The 27842-nt window shown below is 34.5% G+C and overlaps 1 protein-coding gene across 2 annotated transcripts in view; it reads left to right on the top strand.

The window, feature by feature from the left end:
- The first annotated feature begins 1753 nt into the window (after nucleotides 1–1753).
- Nucleotides 1754–27842, top strand: part of LOC6652501 (zwei Ig domain protein zig-8) — an 85575-nt gene continuing 59486 nt past the window's right edge. Inside the window, exon 1 of one of the 2 annotated variants that reach the window (XM_015176577.3) lies at nucleotides 1754–2386. In XM_015176577.3, coding sequence (XP_015032063.1) covers nucleotides 2272–2386 — 115 coding nt within the window. In that variant the 5' untranslated portion in view covers nucleotides 1754–2271. The remainder of the gene's footprint in view (nucleotides 2387–27842) is intronic. The other variant, XM_047009817.1, reaches the window with a different exon arrangement.

Below are 27842 nucleotides of genomic sequence, written 5' to 3'. Positions count from 1 at the left end.
TCGACTGCAGTTTATCTATTTTGTTTGTTTGCCTTTGCTCCAAATGAAATTGACTTGTAATTAAAAAGTTTTGCAAATTGATTGAAAAATCTCAATGTCCAAACAATAAAACCACACACACACACACACTCACATACACGCACACAAACAGGACAAACACACACCATTTGAAAAAAAGGGGTAGAGCTAAAAAGGCTAATTACAAGCATTAATTAAAAATCATTTTTTTTCGTTTGGGTTCCAAAAAAGCCAAATGAAAATTTAAGAGAAATTTCATCCGTGAATTATGCTGCGACCCGTGGTAATTTTTCTCTTTTGCTACAGCAAACTGTATAAGAGTACAAGGGAAAATGTAAAACTCTTATACCAAAGAGTAAATGAACTGACCTAGGTCATGGCGTAGTAAGTAGAAACTTGTTGAAAGGTGTCGGAATGCACCCTGCTAAATCGAAAACAAATATTAAAAACTACACAATATTAATGTATTTTATTTTTAATCAAATATTGAATAAAACGTAGTCAAATCATACAGATTTCTATTTAAAATCCAACTTAATTCGAACTGAGTTTCGTATTTTTAAGAAAATATTCGTTAAAATACTCACACCAAATCAAATTCAAACTTGTGGTTGCAACATTTCGGAATAGAATCGAGATACTTTTATCTTGAAAATATTATATTATATATATTAATACCCTTTGAATTATGATGATGGTAGAGTAGATATGTTGCAATATGTATGTATATGTAAATGTATTTTTTGACAGGTTTTTAGCAAATGGTATATGGCAAACGATTCCCGAATCATAAAAATCGAAAAGATCCATAAAACGAAAGGTTATCGACAGATCAGGTCCAAAAAGGAACTTTCATTTTCTAAACCTGCTTTGTTTGAGCCCCCCAGTCCTAATCATTTATTATATATTAGATGTGGCTAGAGTGTTACGACCCCCAGGTATGCTTGAAATTTGTAAGATATTGCAAAAGGTTTTTAAACATATTTTCATAAATTATAGTCACTAAATTAGTCTGTTTATTTGTTACTGTTGCTGAGAATTGAAATCTCCTGTCAATGAAGTTATTAAAAGTTATTAAATCAATTCCTCGTTATTTTGAACCAGATATTGTTAAAAAGAGACTTTTTAAATCATCCCTATGACATGATGATGTCCTTTAATATTATAAGAGTTACCAAAAAAGATTTCTAAATTTTGGTGGTTTTTGGTAACAGAATGTTCATCTAGGACCCCGACCCATATTAACCCTCCTAAACTAATGTGTAGATATTATATAGTTTTTTTTTTGGTAAAGTATTACTTAGTATTAGCGGAGACCCCATTTTAGAAAAGCGACTTAGTTATGGTTGAGACTTCCCAGAGGATCCCAACTTGTCAAATGTCTCACCAACTTCAAGGATCTTCATGCAGTTAGATCTTCATCCAGTTAGTTAGTTCAATTTTGGAAAGTATGAAAAAATTTGCAAACGTTATTGTTTATCATCAGCCGCTATGTCACTCTCTCTCTTTCTCTTACAAACTGTTAATGCATGGAGACCGCCCTCTAGCTCGCTAATGTAAGAGAGTGCCGTGTCTCTCTTTCGATTTCTACCGCACGACTGCCGATGATGTTGGGGACACTTCGTCTGTCGGCCACACGAGACGCCGCGACGTCGTGTTGGACTCTTTATTTCGGGGGGCGAAAATATCCGAAGCAAACGTAACGGTATTCTTCAGTTTCATCCTGCGACTCGAAAGCGAAGCACGCGTTCTTAACTCGCCGACGGTTTGTGTTGTGCGTCTGTGTCCAATGGGTTAATGTGGCCGATATAGTAAATAGTGGAGCATTGACGAATGAATCAGTTAAGTGACGTCTACGAAGCAAAGCGAGAGTGAACCACAGAAATACTGAAAAGCGTTTGAATTTTATTTTAACAACATTTTGTTGCTTACTTTGCGATTTGCGATTGCAATTTTCAAAGATGTGAAACACACACAGAAAAAAGAAGAAAATATCAACAGCAGAGAAAAAGCGGAGAGAAAAAAGCAACAAAATCAAATAGAAAAACCTACATTTTCTTATGGCTCCCAAGTGAGTGCTTCTTGGCCTGACACTAATTTGACGGAATTGTTAGTTGACCAGACTACACAAAAAGGGAGCACAAATCGCGTGTCGACCAGCCACGATAATAATAATAAAACGTTGCGGATAACAACTACAACGGCAGTGAAAACAACAACAACAACAACAACAGCGATAATAACAATAACAAAATGTTTGCCCGCCCACATTTGTCCTCGCCCATTGCGTCCTTCTCATCTCAAGCCAATTTCGGATTACTCAACTGGCTCATCAGTTGGCTGCTATTACTGATGCTATTGCTTAAAGGTGAGCCCAACCTCCCCCCTCATCCCACCCCACAGCACGTGTTTTTTTTTTTTTTTTTGTTATAAGCTAGAGCCCAAGCTTGAGCTCGTGCTCGGAGCCCAGCTTTTTAATTAAATAATCCAATTTATTTTCATTTAATTTCTAATTAAATTTAATTTGTTTGGCTGCCGCAGCATCTAATTGCTGAACCCTGACAACAACAACAACAACAACAACAACAACAAAGAACCCCATCCGTATACACTCGTTCGACTACTCTCAGTTTGTCGCTCTTCTGTTTTTCCCGTGCCCGTGAATTTCCTGTCTAATTTCCGCCAACTCGTAAGCAAAAATGGAAGCAAAAAATGAAAAAGGGAAAGCAGCTAATAGCAGCTATGCGAATTGAAATTCTTTCTAAATTTCTTTCATTTTGCTGTCGAGAAATTTCATTTGCTTCAAGAGTAATGATTGTTTTTTTTTGTCGTTTTCTATTTTGTTTTTTTTTGCCAGAAAAAGTGAAAGTATTTACATATATTCAAGTTTGTCAACAACTCAAATGAATAGCTTTCGATCATACATTTTTATTGTGCATATTTAAAAATGTGAATATCGTTTTTGTTCTTTAATATTATTGCCAAGAAACTGAATGTTCTCCCAACTCAATACACAAATAGATTATTTCTAATATGCTAATTTTAAGTTAAATAATTTATTGACATCCAGATAGATCGACAAGTGTTCCATGAAGAAAAAAAGCAAGATCTATCCACAACAAAGTATGCAATGTCTAACAGAGGATAAAATAAATCGAGGAATAAATGGATTATTATGACTTAACTATCATTTAATTAACTCACTCTTGAGATAGTAAAAAATGGATAAAAATGGTTGGATCATTAGATGATATCACACTCTATTACGTGATAGACGAAGACTTATCCGTAAAAAGCTCTGTACGAACAAGTTTGATCATTGATTTCTAATTAGATACTTTATTGCTTTTTACACATTGTTTAAGACACAGTCACAGAGTTTCAGCCAAATTAAACATCAGCTGAAGCTGTGATGATATCAGAAATCTCCTCTTGGTTTCCATTTGTGTTGCATATTGTGACAGTTGAGTAAAACGAAAAATCATAGTTAGTAGTCGTCTATGGCAAACAGCCTTGGCAACTGGCAAAGGTCATTTCGGCAGTGGGAATATGAATGACACATTTTATGCCCATATGTGCTCACATGTGTGTGTATGTATGTGTGTGTGTGTGAAGCATACAAACTTTTTATTTATTTATTTTTATATGCTGCATATAATAGTTTGCTACACACTCTCTCTGTCTCTCTCTCTTTCTATCCCCCCTCATTGTCAGACCAAAAAAAAAAAACGAATGCATTTTCAAGAGTTAGATGAAAAAATGGAAAACACCAACGAAAAAGTTGTGGGGAAAAAAAGAAAACTGGAAAAAAACTAACGAGCAGCAGACACTTGTAAAATGCAAGCAAAAACCCGGCTTGGTTGGTTTTGTTAGTCAGGGTCATTCGCAGATGCATCTGCAGGATTTGCCTGAATGCAGTTGACACATGGAAACTGTTGCCGTTGGCTTGAATTCTGTTTGCTGTTGCTGTTGCTGTTGCCTCCGTTCCTGCTGCTGGTTGCAGGTTGCAGATTGCTGGTGTTGCTGTCTGCTGGCTGGCGGCTGCCACCGCAGATGGACTCACAAAGTGGATTTCACTTTCAGGCATACGAGTGTGTGGGTACACGCAGAACTTTGTAATAACTTCTCTGATTTGAATTCGGACTCGGATTCTGATTCAATTTATGGCATGTGGAAAATGCATCATCGTTTTTATATATTTCGCTTTTCAATTTTCATTGCCAACGCAATTGCAATTGTAATTGTCTGCGTATTTGTTGGGGCTTTTAAGGTTTCCAAATGAAATGCTGCCTTTCGAATGCAATTTACTTTTACAAATTGTTCTATTTTTATTTTACTTTTTGTCTACTCATTTTGTCTTTCTGCTTTTCTATCTCTCTTTCTGTTTCTCACTCTGTCTGTGGTCATTTCATTTCTTTGAAAGCTACTTGAAACTGGCCAAGTTGGAAGACAAATATGAGTACTTAAATAACTCGGCTGCCCAAGGGGTCTTTGTGTAATTGAAATGCCAAAGTAATTGAATTGTATACGGCAAAAAGTTTTATTACCCAAACGCACCAACATCTTAACCATAAGCTCGGCAAAAGACTATAAATTTTACAAAAGAAATTCATTCATCATGCTGACCTACCTTAATTAAGACTAACATAACACAAACAAAACAAAATAATAAACTCTCTCATGAAATTCTCAGGTAATTTCGAACGATTTCGAATTCTTTAACTTAACTTAATTTTTAACTTTTACAAGTTGAAAATTAATTCTAGATAGTTTTTACTTGCTATTTCTCCTCTTTCTTTTTTTACTAATGATTAAAATTTTGATTTAACTTTTCGACAAGTCTAGATTTTTTTTGTTTTTCATTGAATTATTAGAATTTTAAAATCATAGATAATTTTACAAAAAGTTGAATCTTTGTCTAATACATGCATTAAAAAAAATTGAAAATAAGATTATACATTATAAATATATTAATATATTAGGTTTATCTGGAGATAGTTACAAGTTTTTATTGAAAAGTATAATGTAAAAGTTTTTATTTTCATACTCCTTAGAAATATTCTTTGAGTATATACTCATTCTTTTAGGAAAGAAATATAAAATTATTTTCAAATTTACGGACATTTCAGCAATTTACTGAAAGTTCTCAAATTCTTTAAGCCTTTATAGTAAATGAACTTCAAGATTTCTCCATTCTCTCTGTATTATTTCTCTACTTTCAAATACTTTTAGTTGTATTTATTAATTAGAGTTGGTCGATTTTGAACCTTCAAGTCTCAGGTTCTTAAGTTTCTGGTCAGAGTAAACGAAGTCCAAGAAAGTGTCCTAGATGATTAGAGTTTGGGGAGCAACTTAATCAGATCCCTCGCCATAATAACGTATACGCCCAGTTTGCCATATAAACTAAATTGAAATTGTTTTTATAATGAAATGAACAATAATGGATATTAAAAACTCATATATTCTTGTTAGATAAAACAACAACAATCAAAATACAAAAAGTTTAAAATTATACTATAGGAAAATGATATTTAATAAACCAAAATTTAATTTTATTTTTTGTAAATCAATTAATTTTGTCATTAACAGATAGTATTTTTAAAAAATGTATATATTTATTGAACTTGGCTAAGTCCGTCGGTGTTTTGTTGTTCCTTGAGCAAGGCTTCTTTCATTTCATTTCTTTTATATAATAGAATGTTATAGATCTTAGAAAAATACTCGGCTTTTTCGAGACATATTTTAGATAGAAAGATAGATAAAGAGTTTCCATGGCTCTAGTGACGAACAAAATGTTTGAGATCGTATTCAATTGAATTCTGTGAAATGTACAAAGATAAAAGTAAAGCCTGCAAGCCAGGGGAAAAACACGGAAAACTGAAACCAATTTGGACATTGACATGCTGCTAAATAAGTCATAATGGCAGCTGGCACTCAACCGCAGGCCCACTTGGTTTCGTTCGTCTATGTGGCCATATGAAAGGAGAGGAAACGGCTAAAATGTTGCACGCGTTGTGCAAACTACGCACAATGTGTCAACCACACAGACATAACGGGACACTCGTTTTCTAGTTGGCAGTTAGCGGCAGTTTCCTTTTTTTTTTTTGTGCTTTTTCGGTTTTAATACAAATGGAAAATGAAAGGCACATGGCAAACTTTGGTAAACTTTTAGCCAAGAGGGAAAAAAGAATGATTCACAGTCCAGACTTGGATGGATTTGGTTGCATTTTCGATTTTCGCATATTTTCTATAGATAATTGAAAAAATAATAAATACGACATACAAATGTATTATTTACCATAATGAATTCATATAACTTCTTGTGCTCTGTTTCATATTTTGTTTTTGTTCTTATTGTAATGTTGCCGCATGACCAGAAATTAATAAATAAATTCTGCGCTTGCGGTTTCCGTAATATTTATTCAGTTTATGGTGGACGGTGGTAAATGTAAATTGCAGTTATTTGCACAGCTGTTTGCCATTTAAGCCAAACAAATGGTTTGGCGTTATAGTTACTTTTTTTTATTCGTCCTTACACCGCCAAAAAGGACCCACCCATCGACTAGTGGCCAACGACCACCACTTCTTGTTGCTTTCTTTTGCATATTTATGGCAGCGCTTAAATATTTTTATTCGCTAAAATAACGAAAGCAGCAAAACAAAAAAAAAAACTAGTAATAATTGACGTGATTTTCAGTTGAGTCCACTTAATGCCAAAGGAATTCGCATAATAAATCCAGCAAGCAAAAATGATGGGGCAGTCCCCCAACATAAATACATACATGTGTATACATATGTATATGTGTTTGTGTTTGTGTTTGTGTGAATATATGTATATGGATGAATGTGCTGGAAGGCCTTAAGAAATATTTTGGTATTCATTTTGCCGGCGGCGCGATAGTCGCGTCACTCTGATGAATGAATCCTGTGAATTCGTTTAGACATCGACATGCATCACGCACACGAGTCAAATTGATGAGCTGCCAGCGCCCCCGTGAATTATGTAAAGCCCATAACAAACAATCTCTAAGTAGAAGTGGGAGCGACGACATCCATCCACCCATCCGTCTGTCTGTCCGTCGGGCCAAGGTTGTTCACACCAAAACTTGGATGCATAACAACCAAGTTCGTGTTGTTGTTGTTGCTTATCAATAGGCAGGAGACTAAATTCCATTTGGGACCTGCTCAAGGGTGGAATTTTCAAAGTTTTCTTTGATTATAACAGTAAAATAAAAAACAAGAAAGGGAAAGAGCGAGATAGAGAGAAACGCTATTTAGAAGACGTGCTCGTTGAAATACCTATTAAGATTTTGAAAAACAATATCCTTCGCAGAAATAGTCGACGAGACGAACTTAATGAGCTTTAAAATTAGTTGCAACGCATATAAAAAGGAACAGTTCTTGCAATATTTAAGCAAGCGCTATGTTTGTTGAGAAAAATATATTAGCCAACTTTAATTTGGTTTTCAATTTAATTTAGCTATATTTTGGACATGTCATCATTATACATATACACAAATGTAAAAAATAATTCATGATTGTGTTTTTTGTGAGAAGCGATCGTTACATAGAAGAATATGTAGTGTAGAATTGCAGTGGTAAGTAGTTAGTCCCTCTAGTAGTAGCAGTAGTAAGTACTTACAACTAGTTTCCTCGTAGCTGTAGTAGTAGTAGTAGTTGTTCCCTCGTATTTGTGGCAGGAAATTGAGGCGATGTTATCCAGAAGTAATTAGGAGTACAGCTGCAGTTAACAGACCTTTTTAACAGTGCAACGATGACAGCTTCTTAGAGAGGAGTCACATACATAACAGTGTTGAACTGTTAAACACCTAAACCTGTTATTTCTCTACTGAAAATAGATAAATCCATTATTAAAAATATAACGAGGAGAAAAAGGTCACTTTTACATTAGTTCGATACTAATACTTATATGTATGTATAAATAATACTATATAAAATGAATATATCATATTAGGGTTTGATGCTGTTTCTCCTTTCTATTCTTATGAAAGCAGATATTGAAAGAGGATAAACAATGCATTTATTGAATTAGTCTCAGCATTTGATGCAAAATAAAATATTTACTTTAAATCCTGCGTTATTCACTATGGCATTGCACAACAAAATCACAATTTATGTTTCATTTGTGATTTTTTTTTTTTTTTTGGTTGATGTTTAAACTTGGTGTTTTTGATATAAAATAAAAGAACGAAAACTAATACAAATTTTTCTATTCCGTTAAAAATAGGCAAAATTTGGTTAGTTATCACCTTTTGTACTTAGTTGGGATTTTGATACTAGACGTGTTTTAAGCCTTAAGCTATCACCTGAACCTTAAGGATATGCGGAAATAAAGCCAAGGCAATAGTTTTCTAATTTTAGGTGATGTGAGAGCTTTGAGCTGTTTCAGTTATTAATTTGTCATAGTCATTAACAATTTGATTAGTATCATGTATCATAGTCCCATCAACAGACATGCTTTTGTGCACTACAATTAATTATAATTAAAAGTTCTTGGCCACTTGTGACCCGCGAATTCTTGGCCTTGTTTTGGCAGAAATTTTCTCAGGTTTCAATTATAAAGTACCTTCTGGGCAATCAAAAATTCTAAAGGTATATAAATATTAAATTTAGTGCAAGGTAATTATCAAATTTTATTTTGAAGGGTAACTCAGTGACGAGCACATTAGCAAATGGTTTATAGTAATGTTATAGTTTCACTTCAAAGTTTATCATGAATGATAAAAATTAATCAATGCAATGCATAAAGAAAAGTTTTTAAATTTTTAAGAGTAAATTATTCTACACGAATGAAAATGACTCTTTTTAACAGATAAATGAGGACATTGCTTTTCAAAAGCAATCCTCTTTTAGTTTTCCAGGAACATTTTCTCACGTTTTCGTCCTTTTCACATGAGATACTATAATTTTGTTGATACTTGAATGCGATTGCTCAAAATAAGATTATTAGATCATGATATTCTAGAGACGTTAAGCTCGAAGGGGCTTCTTTGTATATGTTTTTCGAGATGCCCTACTGTGAATGTATGGGTCTGTCGGTATGTTTTGTCCCTTTTTTAAGTTTTTCCCTTAAAAAAATAATAATTTTGTGTGGGGGTTTTTTGTTGTCGTCGCTGGTTGCGTAACACACATATGGGTTTGACATTTATATGACAGTTAACATTTTTCTTTGGTTTTTTTCTTATGTATGTCGCAATTTTGGTATACTTAACCGACACTTTGGCATCGTTGTTGTTGTTGGCAGTGAATCCGTTTGATTTTCTTTTTTTCCATGTGTGCGTTATGCAATGGGGAAGCGTGTGTGTGTGTGTGTCTGTATGTTTAATAGTGTGAGAGACTTTTTGACTGAGAAAATTTAAATTGTTTTTATTTTGCCAGTCCAAAACCGCAACTATTTACAACCATTTATGTAAGTCTATAAGTACGTACAAATTTATACAGTCAAGCAATTAAGTATACGCACAGTGAAAAGTTTAATCAAATTACAATATAATTGCTGAGCTTTATGAATTATCAAGAAAACATTATTTACAAATCTTTCTATGCCAGTTCTGTATATTATATGCCTTTGCTATCCCTGACTTTGTTTTCTTTTAATCGAAGCAGTTTAAATACGTAAACTTTTAATTTACTTAAATTATACATTCTTAAATTTCAGTAATTCTTTTTTCATAACTTTCAAGGGAAACAGTTTCAATCAACCTGTGAAATTTATTGCTGTTTTATAAAACTATAAAAAAGAATTTGTAGAAATTGCACCGACCAATGTCTAGTTTGTTTAAACGTTTTTGCAGTTCGAAGATATTATTGCCTGACTGTCTGGATATACAGTTGGACTATATATTTATAGATGTTTGTGTATTTGAGTTACTTGGTAAGCATTTCAGCTGCTTACACACACGCTCAACAATTTAGGTCACGTTCGTTTGGCCAACCGCAAAAAAAAAAGAGAACGAAAATATAAAAAAAATACAAGAAGAAAGAAAGGAAAAACAAGAAATTTATGCATTTGATTTCAACTAATTTTCAACGCAAAAATAAATAAAATTAAATTCACGCACGTTTAGCGAGAAAGACTGGGTTTCTATGTGAGTCTGTGGTCTTGTGTTTTCACAACAAATTAGATGTACCAATAAATTTGCGACACATTTTGGAGAGAGTGAGGAGCAGGGAGCAGAGGAGATTTCCACAATTGCTTAGCTGTTTCATGCTTTTATGGCTCTGAATTGTATGTAGTACAAGCTACTAAAAAGCACTTTAAATACGCATTTATATGGCCAACAGCTGGCACTCATCGCTCAATTTTAAAGTGAAAATTTAACCCGAATGTACAGAGCAGATAGAGGAAAGACAAAAAAAAGGGGGCGTGGCTGGGCGATAATAAATTTACAGCAGCCACATAAACCAGTTGCGCGGCTCTAAAAATCATGTAGGTCTTTCAATGATTTTGTAGCAAGGAAAGCTCATTTCGTTTTATTAACACGGGACTGGCACACCAACAACACCACTCACAAAACACACACACACACACACACACTAACACACACACGTACACACAGGGATCCACACGTACTGCTATGATGAAGTTTTGTTTTTGTTGCATACCTTGGGGCGTGCCAGTAACCTACATGAGAGCTTTGAGCTGTTTCTTTCACTTTGCCTGAGTTGTTTTATTAAAAATTCCTCACACACCAACAAAGAGAACACACACACACAAACACAGGCATACTCATGAAGATAGGGATAAAAGGAGAAAGATGGTAGAGATACCGAAATAAGCATGTTTAAGGCAACCAACTAGCAGGAAACAACCAACAATTGTCGCTGTTGTTCCTCTTGCTGTTGTAGCAGTTTTATTGCTTTGTCATTCCAGTAGCTAGATGGTACATACATATACACAAACATCTCTTAAGATACACACAGAGACAGATACATCAGTAGCAGCAACAAAGGCCACAAGGATACTCCGAGAACGACAGTTTTCTTCAAAATCTAAGCAGCATTGGTTTTATCCTTTCGCAGTTGCTTTTGTTATACCCATTTTTAATAGGGGCATATATGCTGCAACGGCAATGAGTTTTTAAAACAATTTCTGAACAAAGGCCAAAAAGTTCTAAAAGATTTGGACAAAAATTGTACAAATTAGACCATGAAATCTATCAAAATCTCTCTCTATATGTAGTCCCTGGGGTGAAGCAAATGCTTTTAATTGATCATTTCCTGTTTTAATGGAGAATTTAATTTTAATCTCGGTTTTATAGAGTTACACATTTTCAGCCCTCTCACAAGTTTCACATGTGTTTTGGCACTTTGACATTGGGTAGACATTTTAACAATGTGTTAATTAGTTGCATAATTAAACAGTTGTTCCTCGCATTCTTTGGGGAAATACGGAATTACATGACATTAAAAATGAATAAATAGTTAAATCACCGTTGAGATATTGTCTCTTAATCACCTCACAAAGCACTAACATTATGAGCCACATACATATGTATATACATATGTGTGTCGGTAGCTCAACGTGGCTTCCCTTTGGTGAAAAATGGTTTTATCATGGCATCAAATAAACGTGTAAGATGCTTAAGTCTGTCAAATTGCTAATGCAAATTGTTCAATGATCTCTCTAATATCAACTCATTTAAAAAACTCTATAATGTATGTGGACCTTCAGCTTTGTCCTGGATGAAATTTCCTTAACGAGATGAAGAGATTCGATTTGCACACACTGGGTTTTAATTTTATCAGCTTTATTGTATTTTGTTAGTTTATTAGCTTATTGATAAAATTATTAATTACTTTACAATAGTTCTCTTTATTTTTCGAATTCACTCCGCTCACTCTATTTCACTTTACCGGCCACTCTATTCCACACACTCTCTCTTCGAACTGACTGACTACTTCTCACCATCGTACTAAAACGATGTACCGATATTACATCGATACCGATTCATTCTCATTCTCACTCGAAGTCACCTCTATCATACCGCGATCCTACTTGTATACCAAAAAGAATTACTTCATCCCATTTGTTGGTTGTGACTCTCTCAGATTAAGAATTATTTAACAGTGGGTAGTTATTACGAGACTCACTAGATTTGGGAGTAAAGTTGATGAGTAAAAGGTATAAAGCAGTAATAGAGTATACAGTCCTTTAACTTAATAGTCCTGATCTTAAATTTTTGTTTTAAATGGGGAAACGAATGCGTTGTGTTATAAACTTGTTGATGAAAATGAAATTGCAGCACCGAAAAGTAGGCTACATAAAGTGTTTCATTCACCTGACGCATCAAATGCACTTATTGCTCTTGATTCCCAACCAAATTAAAAATTGCATATATAAAATCTATTCATACTGATCTTCCTGCTTTATTTATGTTTCGACAATTTGAAGATTCAGTGGAGAACAAAGGTCCAACTGATTTGGATAGGACGATAGGATCGTCTGAAATAGACAGTTCTGTTTTTATTGGGTATCAACTAGTTTATGCCTGATCTATTTCATGGGCATTTGATATTTTAGGCTATGATCTGAACAGGACAAGTATGTGCATTAAAATTGAATCCTTCAGGAATTTAACTTACTAGATAGTTTCAGATTTTCTCTTAAGTGAGAAAATAATATTAACTCACAATTAGAATGAACAATAGAATCCTGAAAGGGCAGTGAAAAGATATTTAGCTCAGTCAAATTGAAATTTGAATGAATTTAGTACACGGTATTTGTAGGCAGGACTCCTGAACTGAAGTATCACGTTAAGAATGTCATCCAAGATGTGCCCTAAGAATAGGATATCTTTATTTTCACTTTGCCCAAAAAGGCGTTTTGGGTGGGAGATTATGAAGGAGGCTAAGTATAATATTGAGCTCACATCATTTTATGTAAAATTAAGATTCTAAACTACGAATTTTAACTAATGTATTAGTTTTTAATGGAAAAATATTAAGGTTACCTAATTCAGAATGGCATTTTAGCTTGTCACTTTTTGCTTAGTGAACCAAGGCAAATATTTCTCACGTTTGCAGAGTTTTTCGCAATACTTATAACTAGATATCCTTAAGCTTTGTGTTCTTGTGCTTAATAATTTTGAGAATCTTTTGATTCGATGGGTGTCTGGATAGCTTTTTTTGGATGCTGCAAAAGATATCACTTTTTACATACTTTGGGTTTAGGAGGAATTTTCCTTAGCTCTGCTCGGTGTATAGGGTATCTGTAAATCGATACTTTGACTTCAGTTTGGTCTATTTTTATGGAAACATACAAACATAGGTTATAATGCCCAGTCACCAACCGAGATCTCTCCATCTAGCCTCACTGCCTGGAATGGAGAATGTCCCTACCTGCCATCGCCTCCTCATCGTCAACGCCCACAGCCCATTGACATTCATGGCAAAATGCCGCCGACGGCGTCGCGTCATCATCTAGTCGTATTGAACTTTTTTTTATGGCCGCTCACAAATTTGTTTTTATGCTTGTTGTTGGCTGTGCATTTTGGCCATTTTGGGTTCCCGTTGAAGTAATTAAGCCGCCTCAATGGCTGATCAAAATGGCATAGCTGCCGTTGGGCGAGACATTTTGCGCACTTTAGCGCCTCGATTTCATGGGCGAGACAATTTGATTTTGTTGTGTGGTTGGGTCTGGGGCTCGGGCCTGGATTTGGGGATAGGCAAATGTTTGTTTTGGACGAGTTTTTTTTCCCCCAGCCATGAATATTAAGCTTGGCTACACGTGGCTGTTTGTATTTTTGCGGCTTTGTTATCTCTGCACAACCAAATTTCCAGCTAGAGAATAGAGAAAGAATTCTACCATGAAAAAGGCCGAGCACATAGTTCAATCGACCAGTTTGATATTGACTTAAAGCAGCTTGTCTTTATGGTGAGTAATTAAAATTTGGCCGCAAGCGCAAAATCTGTTACATCTTGCAAATTCTAGACAAATATCGGTCAAGACTGTGGCTTAATTTCACGTCAAAGAATCGTCCTTAGGCGGCACGGCACGGCGCGGCGTCTGCTGCGTCTCAGTCAATTGGCAACAGATGGAAATTATGCGAATAAATATTATGTAGAGCCATTTCAAACTTGATTGGCATATAATAGAGGTAAATTTACACTTGGCAAAAGCAGGAAAATCACATTTTATTTTTTAATCTGTTTTTAATTGCCGGTAATTTGTTTTCATTACAAACCAGAATTCTCGAAATCAAGTTTTAGACAAAACTAAGTTAGTCGATAGTAAGACAATTGCAAGTAAATACAATAACTTTATTTAGTAAGAACTAATCCAATTTTATCACTAACTATTAATTAGTTTTATATGTTATTTTATTATTGTACATATTTAAATTTGTATTCAATCCGTTTGTCATTTCATTAATCACTTTTATTTCTGGCTAAAGTTATTCTTAAGTATAAAATATACTAGGTAATATCTTGATAATGAATATATTTATAATAAAATACAAAACAAATTTTGTTGCTCATTGCAAATTTTTACTTCACCTCTTCTACATTTAAGTATTAAATATTTACGTCATTCAAATTTGTATTTTATTTAAAATATAAAACTTGTTTTGACTCTCCCAATTCTAGATGATTTTTTGAGTGTTTATGTTGTATATCTTTAACAATAAATATTACAAATATTTTTGTATTTTTGTCGCGATTACAAAATATAAAAACAATGCTCAACATTGTGAAGAAGTTTTTTAAGGTGAATGTGGAATTCAAATGTTTGCTCAGTGTATTTTCTCCCAGTGTATAAGAACTAATGACTGAAAATTAAAGGCGGCATACTTAGCCAAGGGCTAAATTTCGTTGGCCCTGTTTACACTGCTAACAACAGGGAAAACAATAACAACAAAGGCAACAACGATGAAACGCATAAAAAAAAACACTAACACAACATTTCCATTCAATTTTCAATTTGCAGCCTTAAATTTCGTGGAATGAAATTACTTCTTTGGGGCCAGGACTAGAAAATAAATTACAACATTAAATAAAAGTTTGTCATTTAAATTGGAAATATACAGAGATAAGGTCTGCTCCTCAATACATACATAGTATGTACATATATATGTGATTATCCCTTGGGTAGGTTTTGGGCCTAGTTTAGTTTCGAGTTGGCTCTTTTTCTCATTTCTTTTTTTCGTTTGTTTGCTGAAAAATTGCACAATTCTCCAATTCGCACAAAACACTTACAAATTGGGGCACATATGTTAAATTTCTCAGACTCTGGAAAAGGACAAGGGGAATGTTTATTGTGTGTGCAGGATCTACGTGTGGATATTAGATGAACCCCCAACCTGAATATTCTCTGCGTCTCTCTCTGTGTGTGTGTGTGTGTGTGTGTTTGTTTGTGTTTGTTGGGCGTAGGCTAGATTTGATAATTTGCTACTGGCCGGGCCATAAGCAAAGCTTAGCCAAAAGCCATGCGAGCAACCCGAAAGACCATGGCTATGATATATATGCGTGTACTATATATAGTAGAAATTGTTCATGTCCATGGCCTGACCCCAAAAAACTTTCGGGCGACAATCTAAAATAATTTGAGACATCCTTTGTTGCTGCTCCAAATGGTCATCCTTGTGGCGTGTGAGAGTTTGTCCGGCCGGACGAGAAATAAAATTAGTTAGAAATGCGTCAAACACAGTTTGGCTGGAAACTGGTTTCTATAATTATAATTTTCATTTGACTATCTTTTATGTCATTAAAAATTCCGTTTTAGCATAGTTTCTAATTTAATCTTCATTTTGCAATATGAAGACTATTAGATAAAAGTGTGTATCCACGAAAGAAACATAAATATTTGATACGAAACTTTCACCGACATTCACAACTTTTCCTCGCTTTCCATTTCTCCTCATTCAAGTCTAATCATAATATGAGTCCATGGTAAATGCGGAAAAATTTGTATAATTTGTTTGTGTTTATTAGATGGGACAAGTTTAAACAGCTTTGACTTATGGGTAATTACTTTTACGTAACTTGGTTTTTACAATCTATTTTTTATTTCACTTTTCCCTATTGGGCGAATTTGAATGGTAATTTTAACACAAATCGATTAAACTAAGCCACTAAGAATTGGAATATGATTGTATTTGAGAGTGTTTTGCAATTGCAATAAAAATTTTTAGTGAACAAATTTACCAATGTTTACCAATGTTTAACCCTAGTTATCTGTCTGTCTGTTGAATTGAAATAATGTCACGACTTTAAAAAAACGATTCAAAATTTTACCAGCAGGAAATGTTAGAAATGGAAGGTTAATGAAAACAAATTCGATATATGAACTAAATAAATAATTGCCAAAGGCCGACCTCCACTACAAGCAAAACTATATACATATAAAGATTTTGGATTAGTTTTAAAATATTTTACATTTTTAAGCCCTTGCTTTAAACGAGCATGGTTTTCGATTTCGAATGAATTTCCCCGAATATGAAACAATATCAACTTTCGCTTAAGTTTCCAAATGACCTCACAAATATTTCAAGTTTTAATTTCCGATTCAAAATGGTTTTCGAACAAGAACAGGCCTACGGTTCACATCCCGCACAGTGGGCTGTAAATACGATAAATACATCGTATCCATTTTACCTCTTAGTTCCCTGAAGAATCTTTTCTTAATCAATTGTAGATTTATTTTTTTCATATTTCTACATATATAATATAGTAGACTCAAAACGTTCGCTTAAATCCAAAAATTCAGTTATCGGAATACTATTAGAATAAGTATGAATAATAAAAATGAGTGATCCAATCAGTCAGAAAAACACTAAATACTCGTAATACAGTAGAGTTTTTTAAACACATTCATTGGCTGTTTTCAAGCAATAACAGGACTTGAGTTCGAGTATTGAGTCATTGTTTAATGGTCGACTGTTTCTATGTGTACTCATTTGAGTCATTTGGTTGAAAGGCTGAATAAATTCGACAACTTTTTTAACTCATAAATTCGATTAAAGCGATATTCTTTCCAATCTTAATTTACAAATTGTCTTAGATGCCGATTTTAATGCATTCATGAGCTCTCTAGTATGTATACATAATGAATTTTGCAAAAGCAATCATATTTGTTTGATTTATGAATATACTATTATAGTTTAGAATTCTAAGTAATCTGTAAATATTTCACAAGAAGGATATTTTAAGAAGAAACTTAAAAATTGTTGGCTGTAGACTTAAAAATTGCGAATACAAATTTAAGGAGAGGCAGACAATTGCCTAGCTCGGCCTCAACTCATAATTTGCTTGTTTCAAACTTTAACTGCAATGGCAGCGACAATGACAACTTTGGTTGGTAGCTTCAGTTTCAACTGAGTCTTCCGGCTGAGATGACTGCATCCTAGTACATCCTGAACATCCTTGGCATTCGTGTGTGTGTTTTGTTGACTCCAGCTCATGTGGTTTTGGACTGAAATAAGCTGAACTGAGTTGAGTTGAGCTGTTGCTACTGCTGCTGCTGCTGGTGCAGTTATTGCAATTGGTGTTGTGGTCGTAATTATTTTTAATTATTTCAGTTTTCCAGCCGCAAGTTTGTTGCAGAGGTAACTACAGCAACTACGGCAACAGCTGCAGCCTGGGAAGGCATATTTGTTATTGTTGCATGCATGATGCATGTTGTAAGAAAAAGTTGGCTATAGTTAATAAGCTGCCCTTGTTGCGGCTGTTGAGTTGTGGTTGCTGTTGCTGTTGCTCTTGTTGTTTCAGTTGTTTATGCCGCCTGCAGTAAGGCAATTTGCAGTTGGCTTAACCTGCCTCAATGCCTGTTAGTTTTATGTTGCAGTTGGGACCTTTCCTTTTTTTTTTTTTTTCTTTTGGCAAGTACTTTTTATGTCGGCCTGGAAATGTTGACAGATGAAATTTAATGTACATATCTCACTTGCTTTTAAATAATTCACATTCGCACACTCAAATCGAGAGAGAAAGGGAGTGGGACAAGGGCAGACACACATGCCAGACATAATTTAATTTCTATTTCAAGTGAAAAAGGCAAAAACAAAAAAATCCAATATGAAAACGCAATCTAATCCCACGTTGGCTTTTAGCTGCCACAACTCGCTTAATGCCTGGCCAGGGAGTCGACTCGAGTTGAGTTTTGTTGACAGCACCAGCTTTATATAGCCCCCTCGACCCGCCCCCCGTCCCCTCTTGCCAGAAAGTGAGTGCGAAAAAAGTTTTTGCATACTTTTCTTTTATATATCTTTTTTATTTGGGAGCATATTATATATTAATGATACATTTGCCAACTGTTTCGCCCAGAGGGAAGAGATCTAGCTTGTCTCTTTGGCCTGGGCTCATTTCAGAATTGTCCATTTGCACTAGATGCTAGAGAGAGAGAGAGAGAGAGAGAGACAGAGACACATGCAGAGAGGAAGACTGTGAGTGGAGGGGGATTCAGGGAGGGATGATGTGTGAGAGTCAGTTGCACATTTTATAATCCACAATGATTGATATGACTCTGTGCCTCTGTATCTGTCTCTGTCTCTGTCTAACTGACTCCCTCCTGCTTTTGTCTTTGTGCTTTTCGGTGTGTGTGTGTGAGCCTGGTCACATTATGTCTACTCACTTGACGAACGAAACAAACGACAAACAAAAAGCCATGCCTAAAAGCATGTAACACGAAAAATATCGCCACAGTTAAAATGTCACAGTAAATTCATATTCATTCATTATGTTGAAATCCCCCCAGAGATATATATCATGGGCAGAGAGAGCGAGAGAGGCGGTTCAACGTAACGGAGCATCCTGTAAAACACAAAAGACCATGGAACAAAGTGCACACACACACACACACACATAAACGAATAGGTGGCGGGATATAGTGGGTGAGGAGAAAGAGAGAGAGAAACACATGTGCATAAAGTAGATTGCTCATGACAGAACTCTCGCTCGCTCTAGAGTGCCGCATTCATTTTCATTAACCCGTTTTTGGGACATATTCAACCCCACCCCACCCCCTGCCCTCACCCTTGCCTTTCCCATCGCCTCTATGCATACTTAGCTGCTTCTTCCTCTTCTCCAGCTGATGTATCACTTTCCTAAATTTCTGATGCCTCTGGCAAAAATTATACTGTTGCTTTTGTTATGCCATTTTGTTTGCCTTAACACTGCCTACACACACATAGAGAGAGAGAGAGGGACAGATAGAGAAGGAGACAGAGAGAGGGGACATACATATGAATATAATTTTCTTCTATCTTCACACAGCTCAAATTAAACAAAAGAGAAGCAGGGAGTGGTAAAAATTAAAACCATTTTTGTACATTCTCAAAAAAAGAGGAGATTTAATATTTCTTATTTTACATTGTGTCGTTTTCCCATAATGAAGTGGAAATGAGAACCAAAGGATATCAGTTTATAAATCAGTTTTATGCATGGAGCAGGTACAACAACAAGTACTTAAAGAACAAAACTTAACCAATCAAGTGCCTGAATAATAATTGAGTTCCCATGGGAGAAGATGCGCGACAAGCCACAAGTAGTCACGTCTCCGAAAATTTGAACCGTAGTGTATACACGATCCATTTAATTAGTAAAAAACTACCGCAACGCGAATCCTGAATAATCTCATCTCAGATTATTTATTTTTCAATAGAACTAACAGCTTCCCATACACTCCAATGCCTCCCAATTAAAAAAGTTCAAAATAAAGCAATGCATTGCAATGTCTGGATTTAAGGTAGAATGTCGAAGATTGCAGCGAAGAACATCAACGGCCGGTGACCCGGTAGGAGCCGGAAGCAATAACGGATCCGCTCTCAAGTACCCATTAGTGACTACAGCAATAATTGTGAAATAAAGGCCAAGCTACAGATTTCCTTTGATATGTAAAAGAGATTTATTAGAAAAACTTCATTTTGTTTTTAGTTATTTTGAATTATCCTTTTTTGCTTAATAATTCTTTGCTAGTTTGCTTTTTCTTTCAATTCACGAACAGTTTGATCTTCAAAATTACAAATCTTAACCTAAAACGAAGAACAATGGCAACACCTTGAAAAATTTTAATATTTTTAGTTTCCTAGAAAACAAAAAAAAAGATAACTCTGCTTGCGATGAAGCTCATATATATTGAACATATTGAACGTGTCCTTCTTAAATCGTTTATTCCTTTAATAAATTTCTTTTGAAGAAGTGTTCCAGATATTTGTATCTATATTATGAAAAGTTTCTTACATTCTACTAATAGTGAGATATATCTCAATAAAGTTGGCTTATAGTCGTCCGATCCTACCAATTGCCAAACTTGATCTCAATACCTAAAGCTTAAGCATGAAATGAATACGGACAGTCGACATCGACTCGGCTTCTCAAACGTTTCCTTCTCTGGGTTTAAAAATACTTTTGAGCAATTTCATCTTTTATCTTTTAAGGTTATTAAACCAGCTAAAAAATACACTACAAATTGTTAAAGAGTACAACAAAATCAAATTTTGATAAGAAGAGTATGGAGATTGTATTTAAAGTTTAAATTAAATTTTAAACTGATAAGTATAACGCGGGTACATGTCATAACGCCCAGTGTCATAAGGCCCATGGGCTTTATGTCGCAAAAATGTGTGTCTTAGCGCCCATGGGCGCTAAGACACTTTTAAATGTGAACTAGCGCCCACTCCAAAAACGAAATAGCGCCCGAGGGCGCTACGACACAATTGAAGAATATTCAATAAAATATTTAAAAAATGTAATTGTTTGCCCTTTAATCGTGTCATAACGCCCATAAAAAAGTGAAATAAAGTCCGGCGTGCTTTATGTCACATTTAAAAGTGTCATTGCGCCCGTGGGCTTTATGTCGCAAAATGTGTGTCATAAGGCCCAAGGGCCTTATGACACTGGGCGTTATGACATGTACCCGTATAACGCTGCATACGCTATCTCGTTCACTCTTACCATGAGCACTCTAGCGCCGCCAACGGCTAATGACCAATTCAGCTCTTATAGATAATAACATTTTTACGCATAATTTCATACCGATTTTGATCAAGTTTTATACGTTGCTATTATACTATATTATATAATTGACTGGTTTTAGTGTGTTAAATTTAAGATGTTAAAAAATTTCGGGAGATAATCAGGTTTTCGATTACTGGAAGTAGTGTTCATAAGGTTTTATAACTGTAACAACAGTAGATATAGATAGAAGAGTGACTTGATTGGTTAAACCAATTGTCACTTAACTCTATTTAAGAATTGTTTCTCACTGACTTTTTAGCAAAAAAAAAAATTGGTACAATTTTAGTGACTTTTAGTGAATTTAAGTTTCTTCTAATTAACTCAATTCGATTGCTTGTTTCATATAATAATTTAGATAATATGTACATATTTGGCATTACTTTAAATTAATTAAATTATTAATAACTTAAGGGGAAACAATTTACCAACATACTTGAAATAAAAATCTGTACTATTTATATTTATTTACTCATTTATGTGGTAATCTGTTGAGTGCCTATATCTATAATCACTCAGCCTACTAAATCATTTTGATATTATTTGAAGCTATTGCCATTGGCTGAAACTAAACACAGAGTTGGAAACACTTTAGTCGTTTCCTTTTAAATTAATTTGAATTAAGCTGGAGTTAATATCCTTCTGAATAACTTTTTTATTCGCTTAGCCAACTCAATGAAGTGCAGACAGGAATTGATATCTCTTAACGAATAACTCATTTAAATTGTTATTTCGAGATACTTTTTGCATGTGTTGCAGATTTAAATGCAATTCAATTTGACAGAATTCTGGCAAGCCATTAGCAGATCTTTCTTAGGCATTAAACAACTCGAAATCATTTTCCAGCAATTGAAATGCAATGAAGCACCATGAATGTGTTTGCCAAGTCTAATTATCTGGCATGTGTGTGTACTTATAGCTTATGAGCACACAAACTCCCACACACACACACACAGATGTAGGCAAACAAATAAACACACAGATACTCAGACACACACACACACACACACACCTCCAATATATAAGCCAAAATCACAGCTGCTATTAACCAATGAAGCGTAAATTTGGCAAATACCGAGTAAAGAAATTGATCAAATCATTGAGATAGAAAAACTCAAAGGAACAAATTAAAGACGAACCTGGACACAGTTAGCTTTTGCCATAAGTTGGCTTAATTATAGATGCGTATAAAGTACATATAACTTTTTTATTTTGTTTAGAAAAACAAACAATTATGTAACATATGAATGTCCTTTAAACAAAAAAGGGGAAGGACGAAGCTTTTACGGCAATACCTAAAAAGAGGCGTCGGAAGTGTGTGTGGGCGTTAAAACAAAGTAAATATTTTATATGCTAATAAACATCCATATGGCATTTCATTAAACACATTATCATAAAAAATAACCCAGAGACCCCACACACACACTCACACACACACACACACACACTCATCCACATCCACACAGACATAATTTCATTAGCACTTTGAAATTTTTTTTTTTTTTTTGTATTTCGTTACTTGGCTGAAGAGAAATTGTTGCTTTTTAAAATGAAATGAAAGAAAATAAAATATTTACCAAGAGTGAGGAGTAAATATGCAAAAATCTTACGTCAAAGGATAAAGTCCGAGTATGAGTTGCTAGGTCCTTAAAATGGAACAGGAAGTAGGCTGAGTGAAAATTGTGTATAACGTGGCCCCAAGGAGATTGCAAATACATTTCAATTTTCAGAAATTTCGCAGAATTATCTCATTTTAGCCAGCCTTTCAACAGGTTTTTTCCCCGACTAAGTAAACAAATTGGCTTAACTGCATGGCGGGCAAAAGCAAAGAAACAGGTTTCTCTACACTGATTAAGATTCTATGGAAATTTCAAGTACCTATCTCTCGGCGAGATGATGTATTGAAGTGCCCTTTTACTGTATCCACTGTCTCCAATTGTGATTCTTTGTTATCATGTGACCACACCAAAATATATTTGAGCACGATTTTGAAATTTTTTGAAAAGCATGTAGCAAGCTAAGAGGCGACAACGTTTCCTGTTCAATGACAAGGACTAACCACACCAAATAGAAATAATCAGTAAGCCTCTCAGTGACGGCTTTAGGCCGCATTTACAATGTGGAAACACAAATAATGCCAAAGCGGAAGAGAAGGGCAAATGTATGTACTGAACTGTTTCCGCTGCTCATCCCCATTCAACACATTCTTGCACACTTGAAATAATTTTTCTTTCTTTCGCTTTCACCCACACTCTCACTTCTTGGTTGTGGGAAAAAAAGGATTTATTTTCGTGCTTAACTTGGTTTAGCTGCCGGTTTTAAAAGTAATTAGTATGCATGTTTGCATTTCGTTAGCAAATGCGACGACGACGACGACGACGAGCAGCGACTGTGAACTTTTCATTATAAATTATCCTTGCCAGAGAAGCGTTTCATAACGATTTGCCTCGAAAAAAAAAGATACAAAAAGACACAAAAAATAAAACCAAGTAAAAACGGGCTTAGTTCCAGTGGCCCGAAGATTGTATACTCTTAACCCAGTAGAATGGAATAAGACTTGTTTCCGATCGATTAAGAATGAATATAGTTTTGATTATTAATCGTCAAATTAACTTGAGCAAAAAAGTTCAGTTTTGCAATAGTTTTCAAAAGGCTGATAGCATTTTCTTATCGGTTTCAAATTTGGTTTTTCAATTTTAAGCATTTTGTGTGGATATTTTAGAAATACCAAAACCCATTTTTTACTATTAAAAGTCTTATATTTATCCAACTTAAGCCGATAAATAATTCAACCCACTTTTGATTAATCTAAAAACATTTTTTCTGCCCGAATTGGCGATTTGTTTTTATTTTACCAATACTAAATCGAAAAACTGGCTCCAAATTGGTAAGAAAAACAGCTAAAAATATTAAAAAACTGTTTTCTTGAAAACAGAAAGAAAAAAATCATCATTATGTTTACTTAAAAAATATGAAATGGTTTAAACTGTTGGGGTTATTTGATTAAATTCGGCATTAATAGGGAATCATCACTAATCCTTGTTGAACAAAAGAGCTTTGGATCGATGGGTTTTGGTTTTTTCATTTTACAAAATCACTTGCAAACGAGCTGCCCGAACAAATATGCCTTATGGTGACAAGAGCATGCGAAAAAAAAACACAAAGGGAAAATTTCATTTAAATAAATTTTAATTAAAACAATATATGTATACAAAAAATAAAATGAAAATAAAAATAAATAAAAATTAACATTGTAGCACAGAATAAAGAAGGCAACAACAAATTGTCTGAGCTGAGGAGTTTACAGGAATTGGAGACAGTTGGCGCTTTTGGATGGGGGCTGAAGGCGTGGCACTGATGCTGCTTACTTACTTTGACTGATGAAGATTTATGCGACAGGAGGTTACTGCCATTCGGCTGCGGTTGCCAAGGTGCATGAACAGAGTAGATGAGACAGAGACGAGAAGACGTTGCCGCATTTTGTGGCAATTTGTTTCAAGTGCTTCTCGTCTCATTGGCAACCTTGATGCCACCTTGGTGGAGGTGGGAATTACTATCAAAAGACAAGAACACGAACAAAAAAACGCACACAGTACAAAGAATAGGAAAGTGAACCAAATATAAACAGTAACCGCGACAGTGACAAATTCAACCTAATTTAATTTAGACTTTATTTGCACTCGAATTGCTCATGGCATTTAATTAGAATCTATCAAAAAGCTCTATTCACAATTGCCATAAAATATGGCTTAAAGTTAAAGTGACATTTATAATCATTCTGAATATAGTTGAAGCTTTAAATTATCATTTGATAGCGATTTCAACTTTATCTTCATACATTTAGAGAGTATGAAATAAGTCATCGCATTTATGCTCGCGTTCTCTTGATCTTTGGGAGATTGAGAAATTAATCATCCTAAACGGAAGTCTTTTTGGGCCTTCTCTCACATCCCCCAGCAGTGTCATCATTGTTAAAAGCATTCCTCCAAGGCCTCTTTATGGCCAAAATGTCCTCTTTTGTCTAAATTCGTATTCTGTTCATTGACCTTTTCAACAAAAGAAAACAAAACTGAACGCTGAAAACTACACAGGTAACAAAGGTGCTCAAGTGGCTCTTTGTTGTTTCTTTTTTCTGTATATAGCATTTGATTAGATCCGATGGCAAATCCTTTTGATTGCGTAAAATGTTGAAAAAGTACTCATGAATTGGCCATACTAATTGAATTGAAGGTATATATTCCAGCGGGATTGTGACAAATGATTCTATGTTAAACAATTATAAAGTGCCACATGCCGGACTGAGATTGCCTCATTAAAGTATTTACAAAATATTTAACAGGAATAGTTTTAAGACAAGAGTTCTTGTCGGTTTGGTTCCTAATATTACGTATACGTCAAATGTGTACATACAACTACAATTGCAATATACAAATACGTTATTATAATGCTATTTTAGTGTCAGTAAAAATCAAACCAATTGGTCACAAAATAAATGAATAAATAGTGTCAAAAAACTTTCAAAGTACATAAAGGTAAAGTATTTCAAATTGACTTAGCTTTAGTGATGTTTTCTAAAAATGCAAATTTTACGGTTTTATGGCGACCGTCGAAAGTTTTTCAAACGCTTTGCAGTAAAGAAAAAAGGATGTATTAAGGATTATAGTCCAAAATAAAAAAATACATAATTAATCCGAATGTATCCGAACCTTAGGTCATTTCCTACTGATATAGAAAAAGTGTCTGATTCATGTGAAATTGTTTTGAAATAGTTGACAATGTTTCAGAATTTTCAATGAAAATTTGCATAAACTTTAAAGAAATTTATATATTTAACAGATCTGTAGGGTATAGAGATTTCATCGTAAAATTGTTTGTTGTGTGCTTTATTTATTTTTTGCTGTCATTTGCTGTTTACGCCTAGATTTACGTTAATGAATCCAGTTTATTAATGTTTTCTCGTATTTCTTTACTTGATTATATGTATACATGTAATTTGCACCCAGGCACTGATGCCTTTTTTCCTCTGATGCTTGGGTTTCGTTGTGTCCTTTTTGGTTTCGTTCCTTGGGGTTATACTTCATGATTTCGCATTTCCCATTTACCGTCTGAGGAGTCTCTTGTCTTGGTTTGTACTTTAGCTGGATGTATTTACCTTGGCTGTAACTGCAAACAAAAAACTCGCCTACACAACAATAAAGTGGACACGGGGCGCATCTCATAAATTAATGACTGAGTCAATTAATGAATGGTCCGGAGCAACTGCGGGCTCCGGAAAGCATAATGAAATGCTGCTGAGACAAGCAAATGGAAATGATTTCAAGTTTGTTCTTAAATAACTAATAAGAAAACATCCCAAAATAAAACGTCCGAATTGCAGAAATTCCTGTAAATTGATGAACAGCTGAATCGGTTAACAAAACTTCACTTTGATGACTTCTTAAAGCCAACATTAAAGAACATTGAAACTACATTTGCAGTTTGCTTTAGGACTCTTCCATTTACTTTGCTCAACTTAAAATACTTAATCATTTAAATTGCATCAAAAGCAAACCAAGCAAACCGACCAAATGTATTTAGCCATAGAATTGCATGGCCACAAGCAAAAATTTCATCCGTTTGCCATAAAAAAGTGCAATTTTAATGGCTAGAAGCTATGGCCACAAGATGGCTGTTCCTTTTAGAAGGCAACGGAAAGCCAAGCGAAAAGAGAAACAGAACAGAAACAGAACCAGCCAAAGAGAAGCAGAGGGAAAGCAACAGAGATAGCAAGATAGTCAAGTAAATCATACAACAAACGGAAGTATAACAAAATACTGAAGAAGTTCAGACGCTCAGGCTTTATGTTGAAAAGAATTACATTTAAATAGGTATACATCTACATACAAAGAGAAGATATGGCAACTTTGCGTTAATCATGGAACCGAGCAGTTGCAGCAATGTGAAGGAGAATCCTTCCTAATGGCCACATTTTCATGGCACTCATGGGCGTAGGCAAATGGCTTGGAATTCTCGAGATACATAGTTCTCTTAATGAGAACGACTTTATATAAGATAAAACCATCTTGGATAGGGAGACAAATCAGCTTTCTTATAGAATGGTAACTTTTGTTTTTCTTTGCTAAGTCAATAGTATATGGAATAGCTTTGATTAAAGTATTAAGTTCCCTTACTGGTTAAATTTTTATTAAAGAGTGAGTTTTTTGCAATTTGAACCAATTTTGAACCATTAATAGTAAAGATTTAAATCTTAATTTGTATTTTGCTTATTGACAATTGATTCAGGTAGTTTAGGTAGTCATTTATTTGACCAGACCAAATTTACTTATGAAATGGCTGAAATGCTTTAGCAAAATGATGTGGATCTTGGAAACGAAAAGCTCTATAAATTTGAAATTCTTATCGATAGGACGTTTAAGTCTTTTACATACTTACATATCTTTGTCATGTAAGCTGAAATTTTTAGGAAAAGTTAGTGATACACAAAATAACCACATTACAACTTCATTGATTTTGACTGACATAGAAAACTTTCTTCAAAAGAAGAAGCTTTACGTTTTCGTTGTAGCTGATTTAAACCATTATCATCTGATTAGTAAAGTGGCCTTAATATGCTTAATTGTAATATCATTGATCTGTTAATTGCTTCGATGAATGTGTCACAACCCCCCTTGGTGACACTATTTCTACGCCCTTGTCATTAACGTTTAAATACAAATAATACTTAAGAGTCTCTTGGCAGGAGAAAGACAAAACGAAAGGTAGGTAAGGAAAGAAGGCGACTTTTAGTGAATTTTATTTTAGGGTCTTTTGTTTGCGCTTCTTGCATTACTTTTTAATGCAATTTTATGCAATTT

This window comes from Drosophila willistoni (genome assembly GCF_018902025.1).
Source record: "Drosophila willistoni isolate 14030-0811.24 chromosome 2L unlocalized genomic scaffold, UCI_dwil_1.1 Seg168, whole genome shotgun sequence".
NCBI lineage: Eukaryota > Metazoa > Arthropoda > Insecta > Diptera > Drosophilidae > Drosophila > Drosophila willistoni.
This window is presented reverse-complemented; position numbering and strand designations above follow the sequence as displayed.